This window comes from Somniosus microcephalus, chromosome 27 (genome assembly GCF_052327205.1).
Source record: "Somniosus microcephalus isolate GS21.2 chromosome 27, FLI_Smic_1.0, whole genome shotgun sequence".
Taxonomy (NCBI): domain Eukaryota; kingdom Metazoa; phylum Chordata; class Chondrichthyes; order Squaliformes; family Somniosidae; genus Somniosus; species Somniosus microcephalus.
The window spans coordinates 6,115,175-6,136,004 of NC_141013.1; the positions used below are offsets into that span (position 1 = coordinate 6,115,175).

The window sequence follows — 20,830 nt, forward strand, 5'->3', positions numbered from 1 at the left end:
GAGATTCTCCAGCTGCTGTCGGGTGGCCTGATTATACATTGACAGGAGCCTTTGAGGATTGTGACTGACACTCTCTTCTTAAAAACCTGCTGCTGCCCAGTTGCTTGTCTTTGTCACAGATATCGTTGGTTTTGGGGCCCCGGGTTGAGTTTTTTCCATTGCCACTCGGGTTCTCGTCTGGCCGCCCCTGGCCCGTGCTCGGCAGCAGAACCCTTTAGCCAAGTGCATCAAGGACGAGTGATTTCTTTGAGTGAAACAGATGATTGGACTTAAATGGCAAACACTGGGAATCTGAATTTAAAGAGAGAGAGAAAAACGTTGGAAACACTCTGGGGTCAGACAGCGTCTGTAGAGAGGGAGGACGGTAGGGTCAGCGTTGCCGGACCGATCTGCCTCCGAGCAGAGGTCACTGACCTGAAGCGTTGACCCTACCGTCCCCCTTCCGCAGACGCTGCCTGACTGGCCGAGTGTTTCCAGACAATTGGACTCGTTGCCCTGGTGTGGCGGGATTGCCCGAGGAGGCGTCTGGTGCTTCAGTGAGACTGTTGGTGTCTGTGGCGGGGAAAGCATCTCGTCTTCATCAACTGCCTTCATTTTCTTGAAATGTACTTTCACGGCTGAAGAGTTTTCCTTTTATGTGAAAACATTTTTCCCTCTATTTTGGCAACTGGAGCATGATCTAAACATCTAAACAAGGTTCCACTATGTCTAAAATCCGTAGGGAATGCTTGAGTCAAATGGCAGTTTGTGATTTATTTTTCCTTTTGCTCGATTTTTCTCTTTACTTTAGCCTCTCTTTACTCTTTTTTTTCTCTCTCTCTGTCTCTCTCTCTGTCTCTCTCTCTGTCTCTCTCTCTCTCTGGTCTCTGTCTCTCTCTCTGTCTCTCTCTCTCTCTGTCTCTCTCTCTGTCTCTGTCTCTGTCTCTCTCTCTGTCTCTCTCTCTCTCTGTCTCTCTCTCTCTCTCTCTGTCTCTCTCTGTCTCTGTCTCTCTCTCTGTCTCTCTCTCTGTCTCTCTCTGTCTCTCTCATTCTCTCTGTCTGTTTCTCTCTCTCTCTCTCTCTCTCTCTCTACCTTCCCCCCCCCCCCTCTTCTGTGAGTGCTCTCTGCAAGGAGGACCGCTTATTAAAATGAAACTACATGGGGAGATTAGCAATGCCTTAATTTCATTAGAGTGAACACAAACTGGCCTCCTTCACCCCACTGACTGCTTAGGATGAGGATTTGCCCGTTCCTTGCCTGAGACCGATGCAGGAATACAAATGGTGAATTGTGCTTGCCTGTTCATTTACTGGCTGCGTAAGCCGTTTATTAGATGGGCTTAAAGCATTCAGATGGCTCGCACTGCCAATGCAAGTTTGTGTTTCATGTGAGTGAGTTCTCTGAATACGTGCAGTCAAGTCTGAAGAACTAAAAATCCCCCTGTGATTAAGAAGCCATTTTATCCTTGATCAGACTCCTCTATTATCCAGAGGCAGCTGACACTATGCGTTGGCCTGAGTTATTGCTGTGTGACAAGCTGACGTTTAACTGCCTCTTTCTTTCCCAATCATTCATTTTCTCGCCAGTTTCCTCTCTTGCCCCCCACGCCTAAAATTGACTCCTTGCTGTGGTGTAGCTTCACGGATCTAGTTGTCCTCTTGATAGTACGGCCACTCAACAACACTGCATTTATATAGTGCCTTTAGTGTAGTAAAACGTCCCAAGGCGCTTCACAGGAGCGTTAGCAAAGAATATTTGACACCGAGCCACGTAAGGAGATATTAGGACGGGTGAGAGGTTGGTTTTAAGGAGCGTCTTAAAGGAGGAGAGTGAGGTAGGGAGGGAATTCCACAGCTCGGGGCCCAGGCAGCTGAAGGCACGGCCGCCAATGGTGGAGCGATGGAAATTGGAGAATCGCAAGAGGCCAGAATTGGAGGAGCGCAGAGACCTCGGAGGGATTGTGGGGCTGGAGGAGATTACAGAGATGGGGAGGGGGGGGGCGGTGGCGATGCCATGGAGGGATTTGAAAACAATGATAGAAATTTTAAAATCGAGGCGTTGCCGGTCCGGCAACTCCATGTGGATCAGGGGTGATCACTCAATGGGAGTGTGAAAAGTAAGACAGGCAGAAGCGCCCAATTGTGGCACGATATACCAGTCGAGGATTGAGTATCCATGGGTGTCCATGCCATTCCCCAACCCCCGCCAACCCAACTGTAGCAACCCTACCATCACCCGTCCAAAATCGGCTGACTCCGAACCGAATGGGCATCAAAGCCCAGGCCTTCCTGACCTGCAGAACACAGCAACTGGCGAGGTGAAGCTGCTCTGCCGTCGGGAAAGAAGGACAAGAGGATGACTGGTCCCGATTGAATTGGACTGCAGCTTCTGGTGAGCTGCGGGAAATGGGTGGATGCTGCAGGAGCACCTCAAACCCGCAAGTTAGCACTGTTCCAGCAACGGGTGTTTGGTTATGTAGAATTTACAGCACAGAAACCGACCATTCGGCCCAACGGGTCTGTGCTGGTGTTTTTGTGCTCACGAGCCTCCTCCCCACTGTAATTGCCTCTCTTCCCCCTCTCCCTCATATGCATCAAGCATCCCTTTAAATGCATCAGTACTTCAACCACTCCCTGTGTGGTACAGATGGTGGCACCAGTAATTTAACATTCGAACATAGGAACAGGAGGAGGCCATTCAGCCCCTCGAGCCTGATCCGCCATTCAGCGATCATGGTTGATCTGCGACCTAACTCCATATACCCGCCTTTGGCCCATATCCCTTAATGCCTTTGGTTAACAAAAATCCATCAATCTCCGATTTTAAAATTGACAATTGATCTAGCACTAATTGCCGTTTGCGGAAGAGTTTTCCAAACTTCTCCCACCCTTTGTGTGTAGAAATGTTCCTTACTTTCACTCCTGAAAGGTCTGGCTCGAATTGGACCTCCACTGTTTCTAGCTTTTCACCATTTAGAAGGTACTCGGTTCTGTCATTTTTAGGTCCAAAGTGGGTGAGCTCACATTCACAGTTGAGGGGTGTTTAGTTTGTTTAAAAAAAAACGTGCACTGTTCTCGGCGCTAAACTGATGTACTGACATGTCACTGGTGGTATGGACCTCCTCATGACTCTCGTGCAAGTTTTAATCTAAGCTGAGAGTTGGGGTGAGGGGAAATAAAATGCGATTAAGTGAACCATTTCCAGTCTTGTCACTTTCTAATCTTGGGGCTTTAATAAATGGTCCACTTTTTGAAATGCGGGGGGGTCCCATGTGTTGAAATGCGGGGGTCCCATGTGTTGAAATGCGAGGGGTCCCATGTGTTTGAAATGCGGGGGTCCCATGTGTTTGAAATGCGGGGGTCCCTTGTGTTGAAATGCGGGGGTCCATGTGTTTGAAATGCGGGGGTCCCATGTGTTGAAATGCGGGGGGTCCCATGTGTTGAAATGCGGGGGGTCCCATGTGTTGAAATGCAGGGGGTCCTATGTGTTGAAATGCGGGGGGTCCCATGTGTTGAAATGCGGGGGGTCCCATGTGTTGAAATGCGGGGGTCCCGTGTGTTGAAATGCGAGGGGTCCCATGTGTTTGAAATGCGAGGGGTCCCATGTGTTTGAAATGCGAGGGTCCCATGTGTTTGAAATGCGAGGGTCCCATGTGTTTGAAATGCGGGGGGTCCCATGTGTTTGAAATGCGGGGGGTCCCATGTGTTTGAAATGCGAGGGTCCCATGTGTTGAAATGCGGGGGTCCCATGTGTTGAAATGGGGGGGTCCATGTGTTTGAAATTCAGGGGGTCCATGCGTTTGGGGTGGGTCCCCCAAGAGTGATGAGTGATGGTCTGATGATTGTATCATTGTGAGGTGCGGTGGGGCGGGGCGTGTGTGGGGCTCAGTCCTCTTCGTGCTTGGGGGTACGAGGGAAGAGAGAAATCTGTATACTCCTTGTGTTTACTTGGGATCTGATCAAAAGCTGAAAGAAGCTTGACGCAATTCTCTGGTTTCCACTGCTTTTGACACGGTCCCTGTATTGAGCAGTGACGTAATAAAACTCACTACACAATTGGTTTGAGTAAAAAGCAAGGCTTTAATCAACTTGTTTCAGAACATGGAGGTCTAGTTGTACTTCACTAGTTCCTGTCTTACAAAATGTCCCTGGCAAGCTGGGCCCACGCCCGAGTATTTATACTCCTTGGACGGCGCCACCAGCTGGCCGTCCAGCATTATTTCACAAGTAATTTCTTGATGAATGATGAGATTTATAACAAACAGTATTTAGATTAAGACCTCTTGAAGCATCTGTGTGTGTGAATTACTGTTTTGAATGTTGCGTAGACTCTCCCTCGTCCTTTAAGACGCTCCTTAAAACCTACCTCTTTGACCAAGCTTTTGGTTCACCTGTCCTAATATCTCCTCATGTGGCTCGGTGTCAGATTTTGCGCCTTGGGACGTTTTTGCAGGGGCTACATAAATGAGCGTTGTTGTTGCTGTAGACTGTGCACTCTGGTCTTAGTGTGGGCTGCATCCTTCGGAGCCAAGACGGCTGCCAGCTGGGCCGCGCTGACAACACTGTTTGGTTGTTGTTGAGCACCTCGAGCAGCTGGTACCGGAGCGGGCATTAGCTGAGGTCTGGGAGGCCGAGCACTTGTCCAGCCTATTTGGCAAGGGCATGTTGCCCATGGAGAGCATTGAGTGGCTTTACAAAGGAGCTTTCCAGCGTGTTGTCAGAGCAGCGATTCACTTCGACACCGCCCGATGGGAGGGGGGGGCAGCTTCTCGCTGGGCGCCGATACCCAACTGGTGTGGGAAGATTTTTATATTTTAATATAAGTGGACCGTGAATATTTTCCGGCGCCTTTTTTGTTGTTTACGTGTGGCATGTGGGAATCTGAAGCTGATTCCTGGAGAGAAAGCGTTCCTGGATATGCATTTAATGTGATCGTTTTTTTCCCTCCCTCTTTTGACTCAAAAGCTTGCTTCAATGCAAAGAAGGACCCTGGCTATTGTACGCCCAGGGCTGGGACTGAAGCTTTTGTGTGGCGTTTGAGGGATGTTGGCGGGAGGTTGATGTTACAATCAGCCTTGCCCCTGGTTCATATTGATTTCCTAATGTCACTTTGCACAAAGCCTCTCGCAGTAGGAGGAGGGAGCGTGATGGGGGTGGGGGGGTGGAGGGGAGGAAGAAACAAGCGGCTCTTTAGAACAAAAATGCCCGCAGATAAAAGAACAGAAGTACATTCGGTGGCACAGCTGTCCATCACTTAACCTTGCAAAGAATGTGTGGTCACAAAAAGATGATTTGAAATAACCTATAAAGCCTTATTGGAAAAGCCTCTGTTTAAAAAAAAAAGCCAGAATAGGCCACGATCTCGAGTGAGATTCATTCATAAAAATAAAAACATCTTTTTTTTTTAAAGTCTGCCAGAGCAGGAATAATATTTAGTTAGTTGGCTCGGTGCCGGTGAAGGACTGAATGGATCGATTCCTCTAAATGCTTGACACGATTCTCTGGTATCCACAGCTTTTTCTCAGCTTGGCTGGCTGGGAAGAAAGGCTTGCTTGGTCTTGCCTGTTGCTGCTTATTGGTGCTGAGGAGAAATATGAAGTGCTTCACCCCCCTCCCCCTCCCCTTTCACCAGGAGAATGAAGAGAAGTGAAGCGGCTTAAAGAACACTGTTATTATTTCCACTTGGCCCCACCGAATAGCTGCCTCTTTGGGAACTGCAGACAAGGCCTATTTTTTTTTTCTCTCTCTCTCTTCAAAAAGCTGCCTGTGACATTCCTTTCATGCCTTTGCACCTTCAGTAATTCACCCAGGCAGCTCATGCCGAGCGCGCCTTTCAGGAGATTCGCTCTTGAATCGCCTTATTCTGTACCTGCAGCAGTTTGGAAATAAATGGGTTGATGTTTAATGTAAAGCACAGCTGATTAGCAAGTTGTTGGGCCTAATGTTGGCTTGTGTTACAGTCTGCAGGCCAAATCCCTTCTCTTTGTTTAGCTGGATGAGCAGTTTTCTGGAAGGAGTTGAATAGAGGCTGAAATCTTGCTTATTTGGGTGCCTCCCTCCTCCTCCTCCTCCTCTTCACATTTTTTATTGAAGAGTTCAATGATGAAACGTCTGTTCAGTCTTCACATCTTGGCCTAGCTTTCTGTAAAGAGCTGAATTGCTTTGAGAGAGTCCTTGTGTTGGAAGTGGTTGGCAGTTTGAATCTAGCTTTTAATCCCTAGCTAACTTGCCTTTTTCAACAACAAAAAAACCCAACTGCACATTATTCATGGCGACATGGGAATATCGTACAGGGCGTTGTGTGTGACTACGGCATGTCTTCACCCTCTGGCTTCTAACAGTCTTATCGAGGTATATTTAAAAAATATATATAGTGAATTGGAAGCTAAATGAAAAGCTGGTCCTAGTCAGCTCGGACTGTAGCTTCTTCGCTTACCTCTTTCCAAAATGATCACCAGTTCGTGCCGTCTTTGCCCTGTGTTCTTGCTGGCTCACTTTTTTTTCTCCCCCCAATGCCCTCCCCGTTGGTCCTGGGGCCTCCCTGAGGGAGGATGTCTGTGTCACGCTCTCGGTCGGAACGTTCTGATTGCTCAACACTAATGCGGGAGCTCCTGCCCCCGCCCGGTGTTCAGCGGAGTTTGATCCACCAGTTGAAAGAATGAACTTGCATTTCTCCAGCGCGTTTCACGACCTCGGGACGTCCCAAAGCACTTTACAGACAATGAGGTACTTTTTGGAGTGTAGTCACTGTTGTAATGCAGGAAACGCGGCAGCCAATTTGCGCACAGCAAGCTCCCACAAACAGCAATGTGATAATGACCAGATCGTCTGTGTTTACTGATGCCGTTTTGAGGGATAAATATTGACCAGGACACCAAGGATAACTCCCCTGCTCCTCTTCAAAATAGCACCGTGGGATCTTTTACGTCCACCTGGGAGAGCTTAACGCCTCCTCTGAAAGACTGCACCTCCGACTGTGCAGCACCCCCTCAGTACTGCACTGGGAGTGTCAGCTTGGATTTTTTGTGCTCCGCCAATTCTGGCCTCTTGCGCATTCCTGATTTTAATCGCTCCACCATTGGCGGCCGTGCCTTCAGCTGTCTGGGCCCTAAGCTCTGGAATTACCCTCCCTAAACCTCACCGCCTCTCTCTTCCTTTAAGATCCTCCTTAAAACCTACCTCTTTGACCAAGCTTTTGGTCACCTGACCTAATATCTCCTTATGTGGCTCGGTGTCAAATTTTGTTTGATAATCGCTCCTGTGAAGCACCTTGGGACGTTTTACTACGTTAAAGGTGCTATATAAATGCAAGTTGTTGTTGTAGGGAATGTCGTCTTATTTTCCTGGTGTATTGAGTTTAGTGAATTAAACTGAGAAGGATGGAGCGTCCCCATTATCCAGCAGATATTTTATCTATTGGCAATACTTGATGGATATGGAGGGCGATTTCATTGTTCTAAAGCAGTGATGTAGTAAATAGTCATGTCCAGACTCTCTGATCGAGGTTTGTTTTGTTGGTGGATTGTGTTTCAGGAGAGCACCATCACTGTCCCTGTGCCTTCCTATTTCCCATTGATTCCGCAGTAACTTTTCATTGGGGACGGTTTCGAGTCGAAGTCCGTCCTCTCGGCTACCTGGTCCCAGGCCTCTGCAGGTGATGCTCGATCACCAACTGAGGTGTGCAAGACTAATCTGTAGATACCCCGGCCCACACACTCACTCACTCACATGTTGCCCCGCCCCCACACCTCCGCCATTGGTCACCTGACACGTCCACCCTCACGACGCCCCGCCTTCCCACGGCCAATCAGAAAGCGAATAGACTCTTTGTACCCCGATTGGATAATTCTTGGCTGTCAGTCAAACAGCCATTTGTTCCCCATCTCCAAATCCTGGAGCGTTGGTAACCCCAACACACACACACACACACACACCGTACGTCTTGCTGTGTTTGCTCTCTGGTTGATTGGGTTGTTGGATATTGTGCTGGACTCGAAGTTTAATGATCTGGGATCAGCTTGGTTCTCCCTCCCGGATGTACGGTGATGCGTTGCTCTGCTTGGCTCTTTCAATGATCCTCTTATTTTCTGCAGAATAACTCTGTCTCACCATCGGACAGCCTCCGGCCCAACGAAAGGAACAGCAGAAGTTCCTCCGACTACCTGGATGCGAAGAAACGAAAGGTGGAAGAGAAAGACACCATGAACAGATATGTAAGTCTGTCTCTGCTCATATTTTTGGAGCCTTGCGACTTTGGATTTAGTGAGCCTGGGTTCCCGGGTGGTTTAACACCTGGTTTGTGTCTAGTTTAAAACCCTTCTCGAAATTTGACTCTTCAACTGTGCCATCATAAGTCTCGGCCGTGGCTCAGTGAGCAGCGCACTCGCCTCGGAATCAGAAGGTTGTGGGTTCAAGCCCCACTCCAGAGACTTGAGCACATAAAGCTAGGCTGAGACTCCCAATGCAATACTGAAGGAGTGCGGCACTGTCGGAGGTGCCGTCATTCAAATGACACATTAAACCGAGGCCCCGTCTGCTCTTTCTGGTGGATGTAAAAGATCCCACGGCACTATTTTGAAGACAAGCAGGGGAGTTCTCCCCGGTGTCCTGGCCAATATTTATCCTCAACCAACATCACTGAAAACAGATTATCTGGTCATTATTTCAGTGCTGTTTGTGGGATCTTGGTGTGCGCAAATTGGCTGCCGCATTATCATCGAATGGTTACAGCACAGAAGGAGACCATTCGGCCCGTCGAGCCCGTGCCGGCTCTCTGCAAGAGCACATCAGCTAGTCCCACTCGCTCGCCCTTTCCCCGTAGCCCTGCAGATTGTTTTCCTTCAGGTACTTATCCAACTCCTTTTTGAAAGCCGTGATTGAATCTGCCTCCACCACCCTTTCAGGCAGTGCATTCCAGATCCTAATCACTCGCTGCGTAAAAAAGTTTTTCCTCACGTCGCCTTTGGTTCTTCTGCCTTTCACCTTAAATTTGTGTCCTCTGGTTCTCGACCCTTCCGCCAATGGGAACAGTTCCTCTCTATCTATTCTGTCTAGACCCCTCATGATTTTGAACATCTCTCAAATCTCCTCAACCTTCTCTGCTCTAAGGAGAACAACCCCAGCTTCTCCAGTCTTTCCAGTGGGAACACCACTGTGTACCTTCCTCCAGTCCGAAAAACAACCGTTCACCACTACTCTCTGTTTCCTGTCACTTAGCCAGTTCCGTATCCACGCTGCCACTGTCCCTTTTATTCCATGGGCTTCAATTTTGCTGGCAAGCCTATTATGTGGCACTTTGTCAAACGCCTTTTGGAAATCCATGTACACCACATCAACCGCATTGCCCTCATCAACCCTCTCTGTTACCTCAAAAAAAAAAAAAATCAATCAAGTTAGTTAAACATGATTTGCCTTTAAAAAATCCGTGCTGGCTTTCCTTAATTAATCCACACTTGTCTAAGTGACTGTTAATGTTGTCCCTGATTACTGTTTCTAAAAGCTTCCCCACTACCGAGGTTAAACTGACTGGCCTGTAGTTGCTGGGTTTATCCTTACACCCTTTTTTGAACAATAGTGTAACATTTGCAATTCTCCAGTCCTCTGGCACCGCCCCCGTACCCAAGGCGGATTACATTACATTACAACAGAGGCAACATTTCAAAAGTACTTCATTGGCTGTAAAGCGCTTTGGGGCTGTCCTTGAGGTTGTGAAAGGCGCTATATAAATGCAAGTCTTTCTTTGTTTTATGCCTTCTTGAACTCTTCTAATCCCTGTTTGTTTGACGTCCATTTAGCCCCCACCTGCCTTGAAGCACTTTGCCCTGTGTTGAAGGTGCTGTATAGAGTGGGTGTCGGTTCTTATATGAACACAAGTCTTTCTTTAGAAGAACTCCGGCTGATTTCTGCTTCTCTCTTTAGGACAGTGATGGCGATAAGAGCGATGACTTGGTTGTGGACGTTTCCAATGAGGTAAGAAACGGCGCTTTTTAAATTTTTCTTTCAACCTGGAAAAATTCCAGGTGACTCCATGTTTAATTTTGCGGGGAGGGGGCCGAGGAGGCCGCTATTTTAAACCTGACTCGTTGAGGTTTCTTTTGAAGAGATTTGGGCCATGGTAAATAATTATGACACAAAGTGAATCTTTTAGTCAAGAGTTTGGAGGCGCCTTTCTCGTACCCCTCCCTCCCTCCCTCCCACCCCACTCCTCTTTCTCCTTTTCCACCTCCCCAGACCCCAAACCATCCTGGAATTTGGAAAAGACTGACATTACTTGTGTATAATAATGGAACATGTATAATTCTGTTATTTTTTTCCCTTGGGGGGGGGGGGGGTAAGTGGGGGCGGGGGGGCGGTGATCAGTGTTGTGCAAAAAGATTTCTGATTTTGCTCTCCAAATTGTACAATATTTGAGTCCAGGAATCTTGTCTGCTTTGCTTTTGTAGATTTGTTTTGTTTTCTTCTCCGGAATGGGATTCAGTTGTGGTTTTTGGGAAGGGGCCGATTGTATTTGTTGTCGGTTGTTGAGGAGAAAGCCCTTTTTTGACTTTTGTGCAAACCAGTGTTTTGAGAGAAAAACAATGTTTTTCAAAAGAAATCGAATTTGTCATTGACCAAGTTGCGGTTCGCGGCCTTTTGAGAATACACGGTGTTAACATTCGTTACACGACTGGACAAATTGAGTATTTTCAAGGATAAATACTGGATGGATGAAAATTGCAGGGCTATCGGGAAAGAGCGGAGGAGTGGGATTGGTTGGATAGCTCTGTTGGGGAGCCAGCTCGGGCTCGATGGGCCGGGTGGCCTCCTCCTGTGCTATATCGTTCTATGCTTATTCACAAATTTCCAGGTTTCCAATCAACTGTCGAAGTTTGCCCCCGTTGGACAAACAATGGGCGGTTTTAACTGGTTTGTCTTGAGTGTTTTCTTTGTATCTGTGCCAGGAGATGGCCCCAGAGTTACTTCTAATAGTTGTCTTCTCTTCTCCGTTTCCCCCTCCCCCGTATATCTGCTTTCTTTGTCCTTGTTCCATAACTCGACGGTGACCGTATCTCCTGGATAACTCGGCGGATAAACCTGCCGCCTGGTGTGGTGCTGGGCTCCGGAACCCTGGGTGGCCTCCAGCTCCATCCCCAGCCCGTGCTGCCCTCGCTCAAAATGGCTGCGGTCGCCCTCCGTGTCGCCAAGTGCGAGGAGGTGGAGGAGGGAGAAAATCAGCCGGCCTTCCCGCGCCTGATGCTCTGGTCTGACTGGGCCGTGGTGCCCTCTGAGCGAGCGGCTTGCCAGCGCGCACTTTGCCAGGCCCGGGCTGCGAGAACGGGCACTAGGGGGAGATAGGGGGAGGGCTGTCAGCATCCACCTAACAATCGCAGCAGGAGAATGGCGCCTACTGGGCGAGGGGTGGGGGGAAGAGATAAAACTGGCGGAGGAGAAAGCATGGGGCTAGCCTCCCTTCATGACCTTTGAAGGTTTGACCTTTTGAACTCGCTATGCAATGCGTAGTGTGGGAGGGCTTGGAATGCCCTGTGATAAAGTGACCGTGTAACGACAAAGGAATTTTGCAGTAATTCTTGTGGTGAAAGCAAGACACTTAGTTATTAAATTGCCTGATTAAGACCAGACGTGTGTGGGGTTTTTTCTTTTTAACTGTTCTTTCTCCAACGACTCACCTTTTTAATTTTTTTGTGATTTTCTTTTTTTTTTGTTTAACTCGCAGGATCCCGCCACGCCTCGGGTCAGCCCCGCGCACTCTCCCCGCGAGAACGGCTTGGATAAATCTCGCGGCATAAAGAAGGACGCGCCCAACAGCCCCGCCTCCGTCGCTTCATCGAGCAGCACGCCTTCATCGAAAACGAAAGATATGGGCCACGTGAGTGCAACTCGTTCCTGCCCCTCCCTCCCTCCCTTCCTTCCTCCCTCCCTCCCTCCTCCCCCTCCCTCTCCCTCTCCCCCCTCCCTCTCTCTCCCCCCTCTCCCCTTTCCCCTCTCCCCTCCCTCTCTTCCCCTCCCTCTGACCAGTATAAAGTCTCGGCCAGAATCTCCTAGTCGTTGGAATTCAACGCTTCAGTTTGAAAGTGTTTAGATCTTTGCTTTGAATTTGCTGGGAAATTGAGTTCCCATAAATATAAAATAACAACAGAAAATGCTGGAAACACTCAGCAGGTCAGGCAGCATCGAGGAGAGAGAAATAGAGTCAACGTCTTTCTCTCTCATCGATGCTGCCTGACCTGCTGAGTGTTCCCAGCATTTTCTGTTGTTATTTTATATTTATTTCAGATTTCCAGCATCTGCAGTATCTTGCTATTGTGTCCCATAAATATAAGGTAGTCACTAGTGTAAGATAGTAACTAGTGCAAGATAGTCACTAATAAATCCAATAAAGAATTCAGGAGAACCTTCATGAGGGAGAAAGGAATGGAAGGATATGTCGATAGGGTGGGAGGCGATGTTCCTGTTGAGCTGTGCGGCCGCGCAGTGCGCTGGAGGTCCTGCGCAGGCCGCTTGCTGGCTTTACCGTGGGGGACAGACCCGCGCATGCGCGGGACTTTGAATGGGCCACGTGGGAGGAGTCGTGTGTGGAGCATAAACACTGGCACAGAGTAGTTGGGCCCAGTGGCCTGTTTCTGTGCTGTGCATACTTTGTAATCTTCTTCGCCCAGAGAGTGGTGAGAATGTGGAACTCGCTACCACAGGGAGTGGTTGAGGCGAAGAGCAGAGATACATTTAAGAGGAAGCTAGATAAACACATGAGGGAGAAAGGAATAGAAAGATATGCTGATGGGGTGAGATGAAGTAGGGGTGGGAGGAGGCTGGTGTGGCGAATAAACGCCGGCACGGACCAGTTGGGCTGAATGGCCTGTTTCTGTGTCGTACATTCTGTGTCATTCGCTGCTTCTCTGGGGCTGATGTTGCCGTTGATTTAAAAACATTTTTTTTTAATTTTTTTTAAACAAATTATTTGAAAGGACGTTAGTCACTGAACTCTGACCAGAGCGCAGAGATTACAAACTGGCTCTTTCACAATACTCATTACAGGAAATTATTATCTGAAATGTTTTCCTTCCTCTTTCTTTCCCCCTTCTCCGCTCGCCCCCACACTCCCAGTCATAGAGAGTGATTCTTGGGATCGCAATCCATTTGAGTATTTTGGGGTGAACGCACAGTAACGTGTTTATATAAAAATTCCGCTATCTACTATTTGAACACTTAACCCGCAGTGGAGCAATCAATGACTCACTGATTCATGGTGTTATAGGGCAATTTTTTTTTTGTCTCACTAATTTATTTCGCTGTTAAATGCTTGAAACATCCTAAGGGCCTGAAAGGCATCAATATAAATATGATTCTTTGACACATTTTCTCTCTTTCACTTTGGCTCTCTCTCTCTGCGCATGTCTGTCTGGCTCGCTCGTGTGCACGCATCTGTCTGGCTCGCTCGCTCTGCGCGCGTCTGTCTGTCTGGCTTGCTCGCTCTGCGCACGTCTGTCTGGCTCGCTCGCTCTGTGTATGTCTGTCTGGCTCGCTCACTCTCTGCGCATGTCTGTCTGGTTCGCTCGCTCTCTCACTCTGCGTGTCTCTCGTGTGCTCCATATTGAAGATTTCCCCCTCTCCCCGGTTTTATTTTTCAGAATGACAAATCATCGACCCCTGGGCTGAAGTCAAATACCCCGACCCCACGCAACGATGCCCCAACTCCAGGTACCAGCTCAACGCCGGGGCTGCGACCAATCCCGGGGAAGCCTCCGGGCATGGAGTCACTAGGTAACTGCACTTGGCTCGGAGCATTTCAGACTTTCAGCTCTCGGTACATTTATTACAACAATACGTTGGGCTCTCAGTTTGGCTTGTGTTCCATCATCAGTGAAGACTGCAAAATTGCCCCCTACCAAACAACCTTTGTTTTCTACTGTCTATACTTGGGGGCAGAGTCCTTAGAATGAGACTCGGCTACCCTGGGCTTGGGAGGAAGGGAATCCAGGTTCCGCCCCCCCCCCCCCCGCTGCCTCATGATCGGTATCCAATGAGCTCTGCTGGACCTTGCGTGGTAAGGTGGGCTTGACCCTGTAGCCTACCGCCGTTCAGTGCCTGGGCGCACGAGCCAACAGGTGGCACTATGGCGAGGGCTAGAGGGTAGATAATGCCCGTCGAACTGTGTGCCAGCGGGCTCGTGCCTTCAGGAGAGAAGACTGGGTCCAAAAAAGACCAAACCGTGCTGCATTCTCTCTGCATTTCACCAATGAATATATTGCATCCGAGTTGAGCTAGAAGCAGCAAAGTCTACGCCCACACTTTTGCTCTCTCTCTAATCGGCGCTAGATGAGATGGAACTTCCTTTTTTTTTAAGTAGATTGATTAACCCACTTCCTCCCTCCTTGGCTCTGGTGGGGTTCAGGAGGTTCCATCATGTGACCTTCCCACCTCCAACCACCCTGCCCAGTCAAACGGCCTTTTTTTCCCCATCGCCAGTATTTTTATAATGAATAGGGGAACGGTAGCACAGTGGTTATGTTACTGGACTAGTAATCCAAAGGCCTGGACTAATGATCCGGAGACGTGAGTTCAAGTCCCACCACGGCAGCTGGGGAATTTAAATTCAGTTAATTAAATAAATCTGGAAAAAAAAGCCAGTATCAGTAATGGTGACCACGAAACTACCGGATTGTCGTAAAAACCCATCTGGTTCATTAATGCCCTTTTAGAGAAGGAAATCTGCCGTCCTTACCCGGTCTGGCCGGTGTATGACTCCAGACCCACAGCAATGTGGTTGACTCTCAAATTGCCCTGTGAAATGGCCCAGCGAGCCACTTATTCAAGAAGGCGGCTCACCACCACCACCTTCTCGAGGGCAATAGAGATGGCCAGTAAATGCTGGCCTTGCCGGTGACGCTCACGTCCCGTGAATGAATAATTTAAAAAAATAAATGGAAGGTTTTTTTTACACCCCTATGATTTTTTTCCCCCCCGGGTTTTTGGCGATAAATCTTTGGAGACTCCAGGATCCTGGAGGGTTGGCAACCCTGCTCCATGAGCATTTTGCGATTGGTTTTCTGCGATTAAAGGCGCTCTATACAGGAAACTCTTTTTTTTATCCGGCACCGATGGGACCGGCGTGGTGCCGGTTGATCAAAAAGTCCGGATTACAGAGAGGTATACTTACCAAGGTACGAGAGCCCCGTACATGGCCACAGATCCAGGCGTCCCTGTTGCATAGCAACAGGTGCAGGAACCCCGGTTACACGGCCACAGATCCGGGAACCCCGGTTACACGGCCACTAATGTGAAGTAAAACTTACCTGAACCTACTCCTGAATTTTGCCGGTTAAGAGAAATTTCTGGTTATTTAGGTGCCGGTTAAAAGCGAGTTTCCTGTAAATGCGAGTTAGTGGTGCGTGTGCGTGAGCTTGTGCGACGCGGCACTATCTAAATGCGAGTGTTTCTTGACTCGCCGCACACTTGCCCTGAGGAGATACTGAACCACTTTTAATGTTTTTTTGGTTCCCAGCACCGGCCCTCCGCGCCCCGATCTCGCTGGCTGGCTCGTACGCCCCATTTGCCATGATGTCCCACCACGAAATGAACGGCGCTCTGACGAGCCCCGGGGCTTATCCCGGCCTCCACAACATCTCGCCACAGATGAGTGCTGCAGCAGCCGCCTATCGTTCTCCTATGGTGAGCTTTGGTGGTGTACGTAATGAATTTAGCTCTTCCTTCTCACAATTTATTTTTGAATTAAAAAAAAAACATTGTTACTGGCATTGTGTAGCGATGAATGTAAACTCAATAGTGCTCTGCGTCTCTCTGGACAGGTGGGCTTTGACCCTCACTCTCACATGCGAGCCCCTGGACTCCCTGCCAGTCTTGCCTCAATACCCGGAGGAAAACCGTAAGTCTTTTTAATCCCTTTTTTTTTTACTTTGCAATTTCAAAAATATGTATATATATATATATTTTTTTAACTCTGCTAATCTCTCGAGCCCATTTGCCTTAAAACAACGTCCAGAGAATCACTGGCTCTGGGGGGAGAGGGGGGGAAAGGAGATGTAATCTATTGAGGTGCTTCCACAATAGTTACATGGAGAGACTCGGGTTGTTCTCCTTGGAGCAGAGAAGGTTAAGAGGAGATTTGATGGAGGTGTTCAAAATCACGAGGGTTTTTGATAGAGTAAATAAGGAGGAACTGTTTCCACTGGCAGGAAGGTCGGTAACTAGAGGACACACAGTTAAGGTGATTGGCAAAAGAACCAGAGGGGGAGATGAGGAGAATTTTGTTTCCGCAGCGAGTTGTTGTGATCTGGAACGCGCTGCCTGAAAGGGCGGTGGAAGCAGATTCAATAGTAACTTTCAAAAGGGAATTGGATAAATACTGGAAGGGAAAACATTTTCAGGGCTCTGGGAAAAGAGCAGTGGGAATGGGATTAATTAGAGAGCTCTTCCAAAGAGATGGCACAGGCACGATGGGCCGAATGGCCTCCTTCTGTGCTGTAAGATTCTCTTTGCGGAGCCTACAGATTCTTGCGATTTTGTCAATACTGGGTGCGAACTGTTCAAGATCATGAATCTTAAAGGTTTGTTTTATTTTTTTTTAAGCTTTTATTTAATTTCTTTTCTTTCCCTCCCCCGCAGTGCGTATTCCTTTCACGTGAGTGCGGACGGTCAGATGCAGCCCGTGCCATTCCCTCCTGACGCCCTGATTGGGCCCGGCATTCCGCGGCACGCCCGGCAGATCAACACCCTGAACCACGGTGAGGTGGTGTGCGCCGTCACCATCAGCAACCCCACGAGGCACGTGTACACTGGAGGCAAGGGCTGCGTGAAAATCTGGGACATCAGTCAGCCCGGCAGCAAGAGTCCCGTCTCCCAGTTAGACTGTCTAGTAAGTGCAGCGAGGAGAGGAATCACTTCAGGCGTTTGGAGAATTGAAAGTGGCGTCGCTATCCGAGTTGGAGCCTTTTTACAAAGAGCCGCGCGGTTTAATGTTGGCTCAAAGGAGGTGACTGAGATGGAGGGGAGGGGGTGGTGGGGGCGGGGAGTCTCCGAGGATTACGCAAAGTGGATGGTTGCAGGGAAGGTAAATCCAACACGTTGCAAAGTAAGCCATGACCGTGTGATAGAGGGACTCTGCTTAAACCAGGGAAGGGTGACATTGGAATGGATGTCAGGAAGTTCTATGTACAAAGCAATCAATATATGAACGCGCTACCAAAAAAAGGAAGACTTGCACTTATATAGCACCTTTCATGACCTCGGGACATCCCCAAGTGCTTTACAGCCAATGAAGTATAGTCACTGGCTGCTGCGCTGCCTACATTACAACAATCAGAGTATAGTCAAATAAATGTTGGCCAGTACACTGCGGCGAACGGACCAGGACACCGGGGAGAACTCCCCCGCTCTTCTTCGAAATAGTACCATGGGATCTTTCACGCCTGCCTGAAAGAGCGGACGGGGCCTCGGTTTAAGGTCTCATCCAAAAGACGGCACCTCCGACAGTGCAGCACTCCCTCAGTACGGTACTGGGAGTGTCAGCTTAGATTTTGTGCTCGAGTCTCTGGAGTGGGACTTGAACCCACAACCTTGTGACTCAAAGGTGAAAGTGCGACCCACTGAGCCACAGCTGACACCTTTACCAGCTGGGTATTGGAGTCAAAAACCATTAAGCCATTAAGTACCAATTGGATATTGTGTTGTGGAGACTGTAGCTTCTTGCTGACTGGTTGACCCGGGATGGGCTGAATGGCCTCCCTCAACCTCATATATCTTGTGAAATAATGCTTAATTTTTTTGAAGGATTACTTGTACTGATTTATTTTTCGAAAGAAAAGAGGACATAACAAAATAGGTGCTACTCTAAATGCATGCTGGGATAGTCGGCCACTTTTGGCCACCTGAAACCTGATGTTAAACTGACGGTCTTGGCCATTTTGGAAAGAGATTAAATTTATGTTTTGCAGGGAATTATGATGATGAATTGCTCTCCCAAGGGGTCTCATCTGAAAGACAGCTCCTCCGACAATAATGTATTTGTTCACGGGATGCGGGCGTCGCTGGCAAGGCCGGCATTTATTGCCCATCCCTAGTTGCCCTTGAGAAGGTGGTGGTGAGCCGCCTTCTTGAATCGCTGCAGTCCGTGTGGTGAAGGTACTCCCACAGTGCTGTTAGGGAGGGAGTTCCAGGATTTTGACCCAGCGACGATGAAGGAACGGCCGATATATTTCCAAGTCGGGATGGTGTGTGTGACGAGGAAGGGAACTTGGAGGTGGTGGTGCTCCCAGGCGCCTGCTGCCCTTGCCCTTCCAGGTGGTAGAGGTCGCGGGTTTGGGAGGTTCTGCCGAAGGAGCCTTGGTGAGTGCAGCGCTCCCTCGTTACTGCACTGGGAGCGTCAGCCTAGATTTTGTGCTCAAGTCTCTGGAGTGGGACTCGAACCCACAACCTGATGATTCAGAGGCACGAGTCCCACCCACTGAGACATTGCTGAGTCTGTAGGTCATCCATCGAAGTGATGCTCTCTCTAGTATTTTGTCTAACTTGACTTCTCTTTACCATTCCCTGCCTGCTTTACAGAACCGGGATAATTACATCCGTTCCTGCAAACTTCTGCCCGATGGCCGTACGTTGATCGTAGGAGGAGAAGCAAGCACGCTAACGATATGGGACCTCGCCTCGCCCACGCCGAGGATCAAGGCCGAGCTCACGTCCTCCGCGCCGGCCTGCTACGCACTGGCAATCAGCCCCGACGCTAAAGTCTGCTTCTCCTGCTGCAGTGACGGCAACATAGCCGTCTGGGATCTACACAACCAAACACTCGTAAGGTGAGGCTGTCGGTTGGCTTGCCAATTCTGTTATCTGGTTCTTCCCTGCTGCTACTTGGGAAGGAGGTCCTTTTTTTTTGAGCTGGTGCTTTGGGTAGTGGTTGAAACATTGTCCTCCATTCAATTTCTAATAGACTTTAAGTTCCATGTGTAAGATTGCCCGGTGGCCACCAGCATCACATCAAGTGGCGACAGACAGGCCTCGGCTACTGGCCCTTCTGCACGTAAAAAAACGGCTGCTTGAGTAAGGCACAAATAGGCATCTGCCACCTCTACCTGGCAAGGTACTGGGTCCAGCACATAATATTTGGGGATCCAGTATCTGAGTAATGTGAGATATGACATGTGGGGAGTGCAGCGTGCTCGGGAGGAACAGATGACTTTGGACCTCTGGTTCCCAAAGCTCTCCACCACTGGGGGTTTTCCTCGCCTCATGTCTGGGTCTGTTGTAGACTCATTGATCGAGATTGATCGCTGTGATTGGTCAACAGCCCCATTATTGTTGGATCATGGGACCCCCAGGGGGGGAGAAGGTGAACTTGATGGACCGCGGTCTTTTTTCAAACAGCAATTCCTATACTTGGCATCTCTACCTGGCAAGATATTGGCACACACCTGGTGCCTCTGCCCACTGAGGAAAAAACATGCAGGAGAGGAAGGGTAAAGAGGCGATCATTTATTGCTGCTGTAGGGTGCAGTTTGTGTCAGTAGTGCCCCGAGTTCCTGCCTCCATGTGATAACCCGTGAGATATGAAGAAAGAGCTGGGTTGCTCGTCCTCTTCTGACATTCATTTAAGCTGAGAGGACATCAGTCCAGATTACTCTGAGATGATTGGAGCCTTAATATCCAATCCCCTCCTTTGGTCCGGGAATTGCGTGTGCTGTTTCAACAATGCAGATTTTTTTTTTATTTGTTCATGGGATGTGGGCGTCACTGGCGAGGCCGGCATTTATTGCCCTAGTTGCCCTTGAGAAGGTGGTGGTGAGCCGCCTTCTTGAACCGTTGCAGTCCGTGTGGTGAAGGTGCTCCCACAGCGCTGTTAGGGAGGGAGTTCCAGGATTTTGACCCAGTGACGATGAAGGAACGGCCGATATATTTCCAAGTCAGGATGGTGTGTGACTCGGAGGGGAACTTGGAGGTGGTGGTGTTCCCATGCGCCTGCTGCCCTTGTCCTTCTAGGTGGAAGAGGTCGATGGTTTGGGAGGTGCTGCCGAAGAAGTCTTGGCGAGTTGCTGCAGTGCATCTTGTAGATGGTACACACTGCAGCCACGGTGCGCCGGTGGTGGAGGGAGTGAATGTTTAAGGTGGTGGATGGGGTGCCAATCAAGCGGGCTGCTTTGTCCTGGATGGTGTTGAGCTTCTCGAGTGTTGTTGGAGCTGCACTCATCCAGGCAAGTGGAGAGTATTCCATCACACTCCTTACTTGTGCCTTGTAGATGGTGGAAAGGCTTTGGGGAGTCAGGAGGTGAGACACTCCCCGCAGAATACCCAGCCTCTGACCTGCTCTTGCTGCCACAGTATTTGAGGCTGGTCCAGTTAAGTTTCTGATCAATGGTGACCCCCAGGATGGCGATGGTGTGTGCGTGCGTACGCTGGGGGGAAAGTCCCAGTTATAACAGAACATAATTTTTTTTTTTAATGAAATGTTTTGTGTTGTTGTTAGGCAATTTCAAGGTCACACGGATGGTGCAAGTTGTATAGATATCTCACATGATGGCACAAAGTTATGGACGGGTGGCCTTGACAACACGGTGAGATCTTGGGATCTGAGAGAAGGGAGGCAGCTTCAGCAACATGACTTCACCTCACAGGTGGGTGGCTGGCCATAAATGGAGCCAACTTGGTCTTGTTTGTGGGACAGGTACAGGTCCCTTCTGGTCACGTTAACTGTTGAAAGAATCCTTCAAGTGTGTGGAAATGTTATTTGTAGAAACTGTTGCCACTCAATCTTCTCTTTCTTAGAGTTCACTGATGTGTATCTGGTCAGATTATTTCTCAATTTACATTGTTCTCACTAGACCTACATAGAGTACTATACAGGCAC

At 49.0% G+C, this 20,830-nt stretch overlaps 1 protein-coding gene across 19 annotated transcripts in view; it reads left to right on the forward strand.

The window, feature by feature from the left end:
• LOC147099937 (transducin-like enhancer protein 3) overlaps positions 1-20,830 on the forward strand; it is an 81,141-nt gene that overhangs the window by 51,678 nt on the left and 8,633 nt on the right. For 17 of the 19 annotated variants that reach the window (XM_085968410.1, XM_085968411.1, XM_085968412.1 and 14 more), the window contains 9 exons: positions 8,073-8,192; positions 9,898-9,948; positions 11,693-11,845; positions 13,605-13,737; positions 15,479-15,660; positions 15,783-15,859; positions 16,600-16,849; positions 18,538-18,785; positions 20,450-20,597. In XM_085968410.1, coding sequence (XP_085824536.1) covers positions 8,073-8,192; positions 9,898-9,948; positions 11,693-11,845; positions 13,605-13,737; positions 15,479-15,660; positions 15,783-15,859; positions 16,600-16,849; positions 18,538-18,785; positions 20,450-20,597 — 1,362 coding nt within the window. The remainder of the gene's footprint in view (positions 1-8,072; positions 8,193-9,897; positions 9,949-11,692; positions 11,846-13,604; positions 13,738-15,478; positions 15,661-15,782; positions 15,860-16,599; positions 16,850-18,537; positions 18,786-20,449; positions 20,598-20,830) is intronic. The other 2 variants (XM_085968414.1, XM_085968421.1) reach the window with 1 other exon arrangement.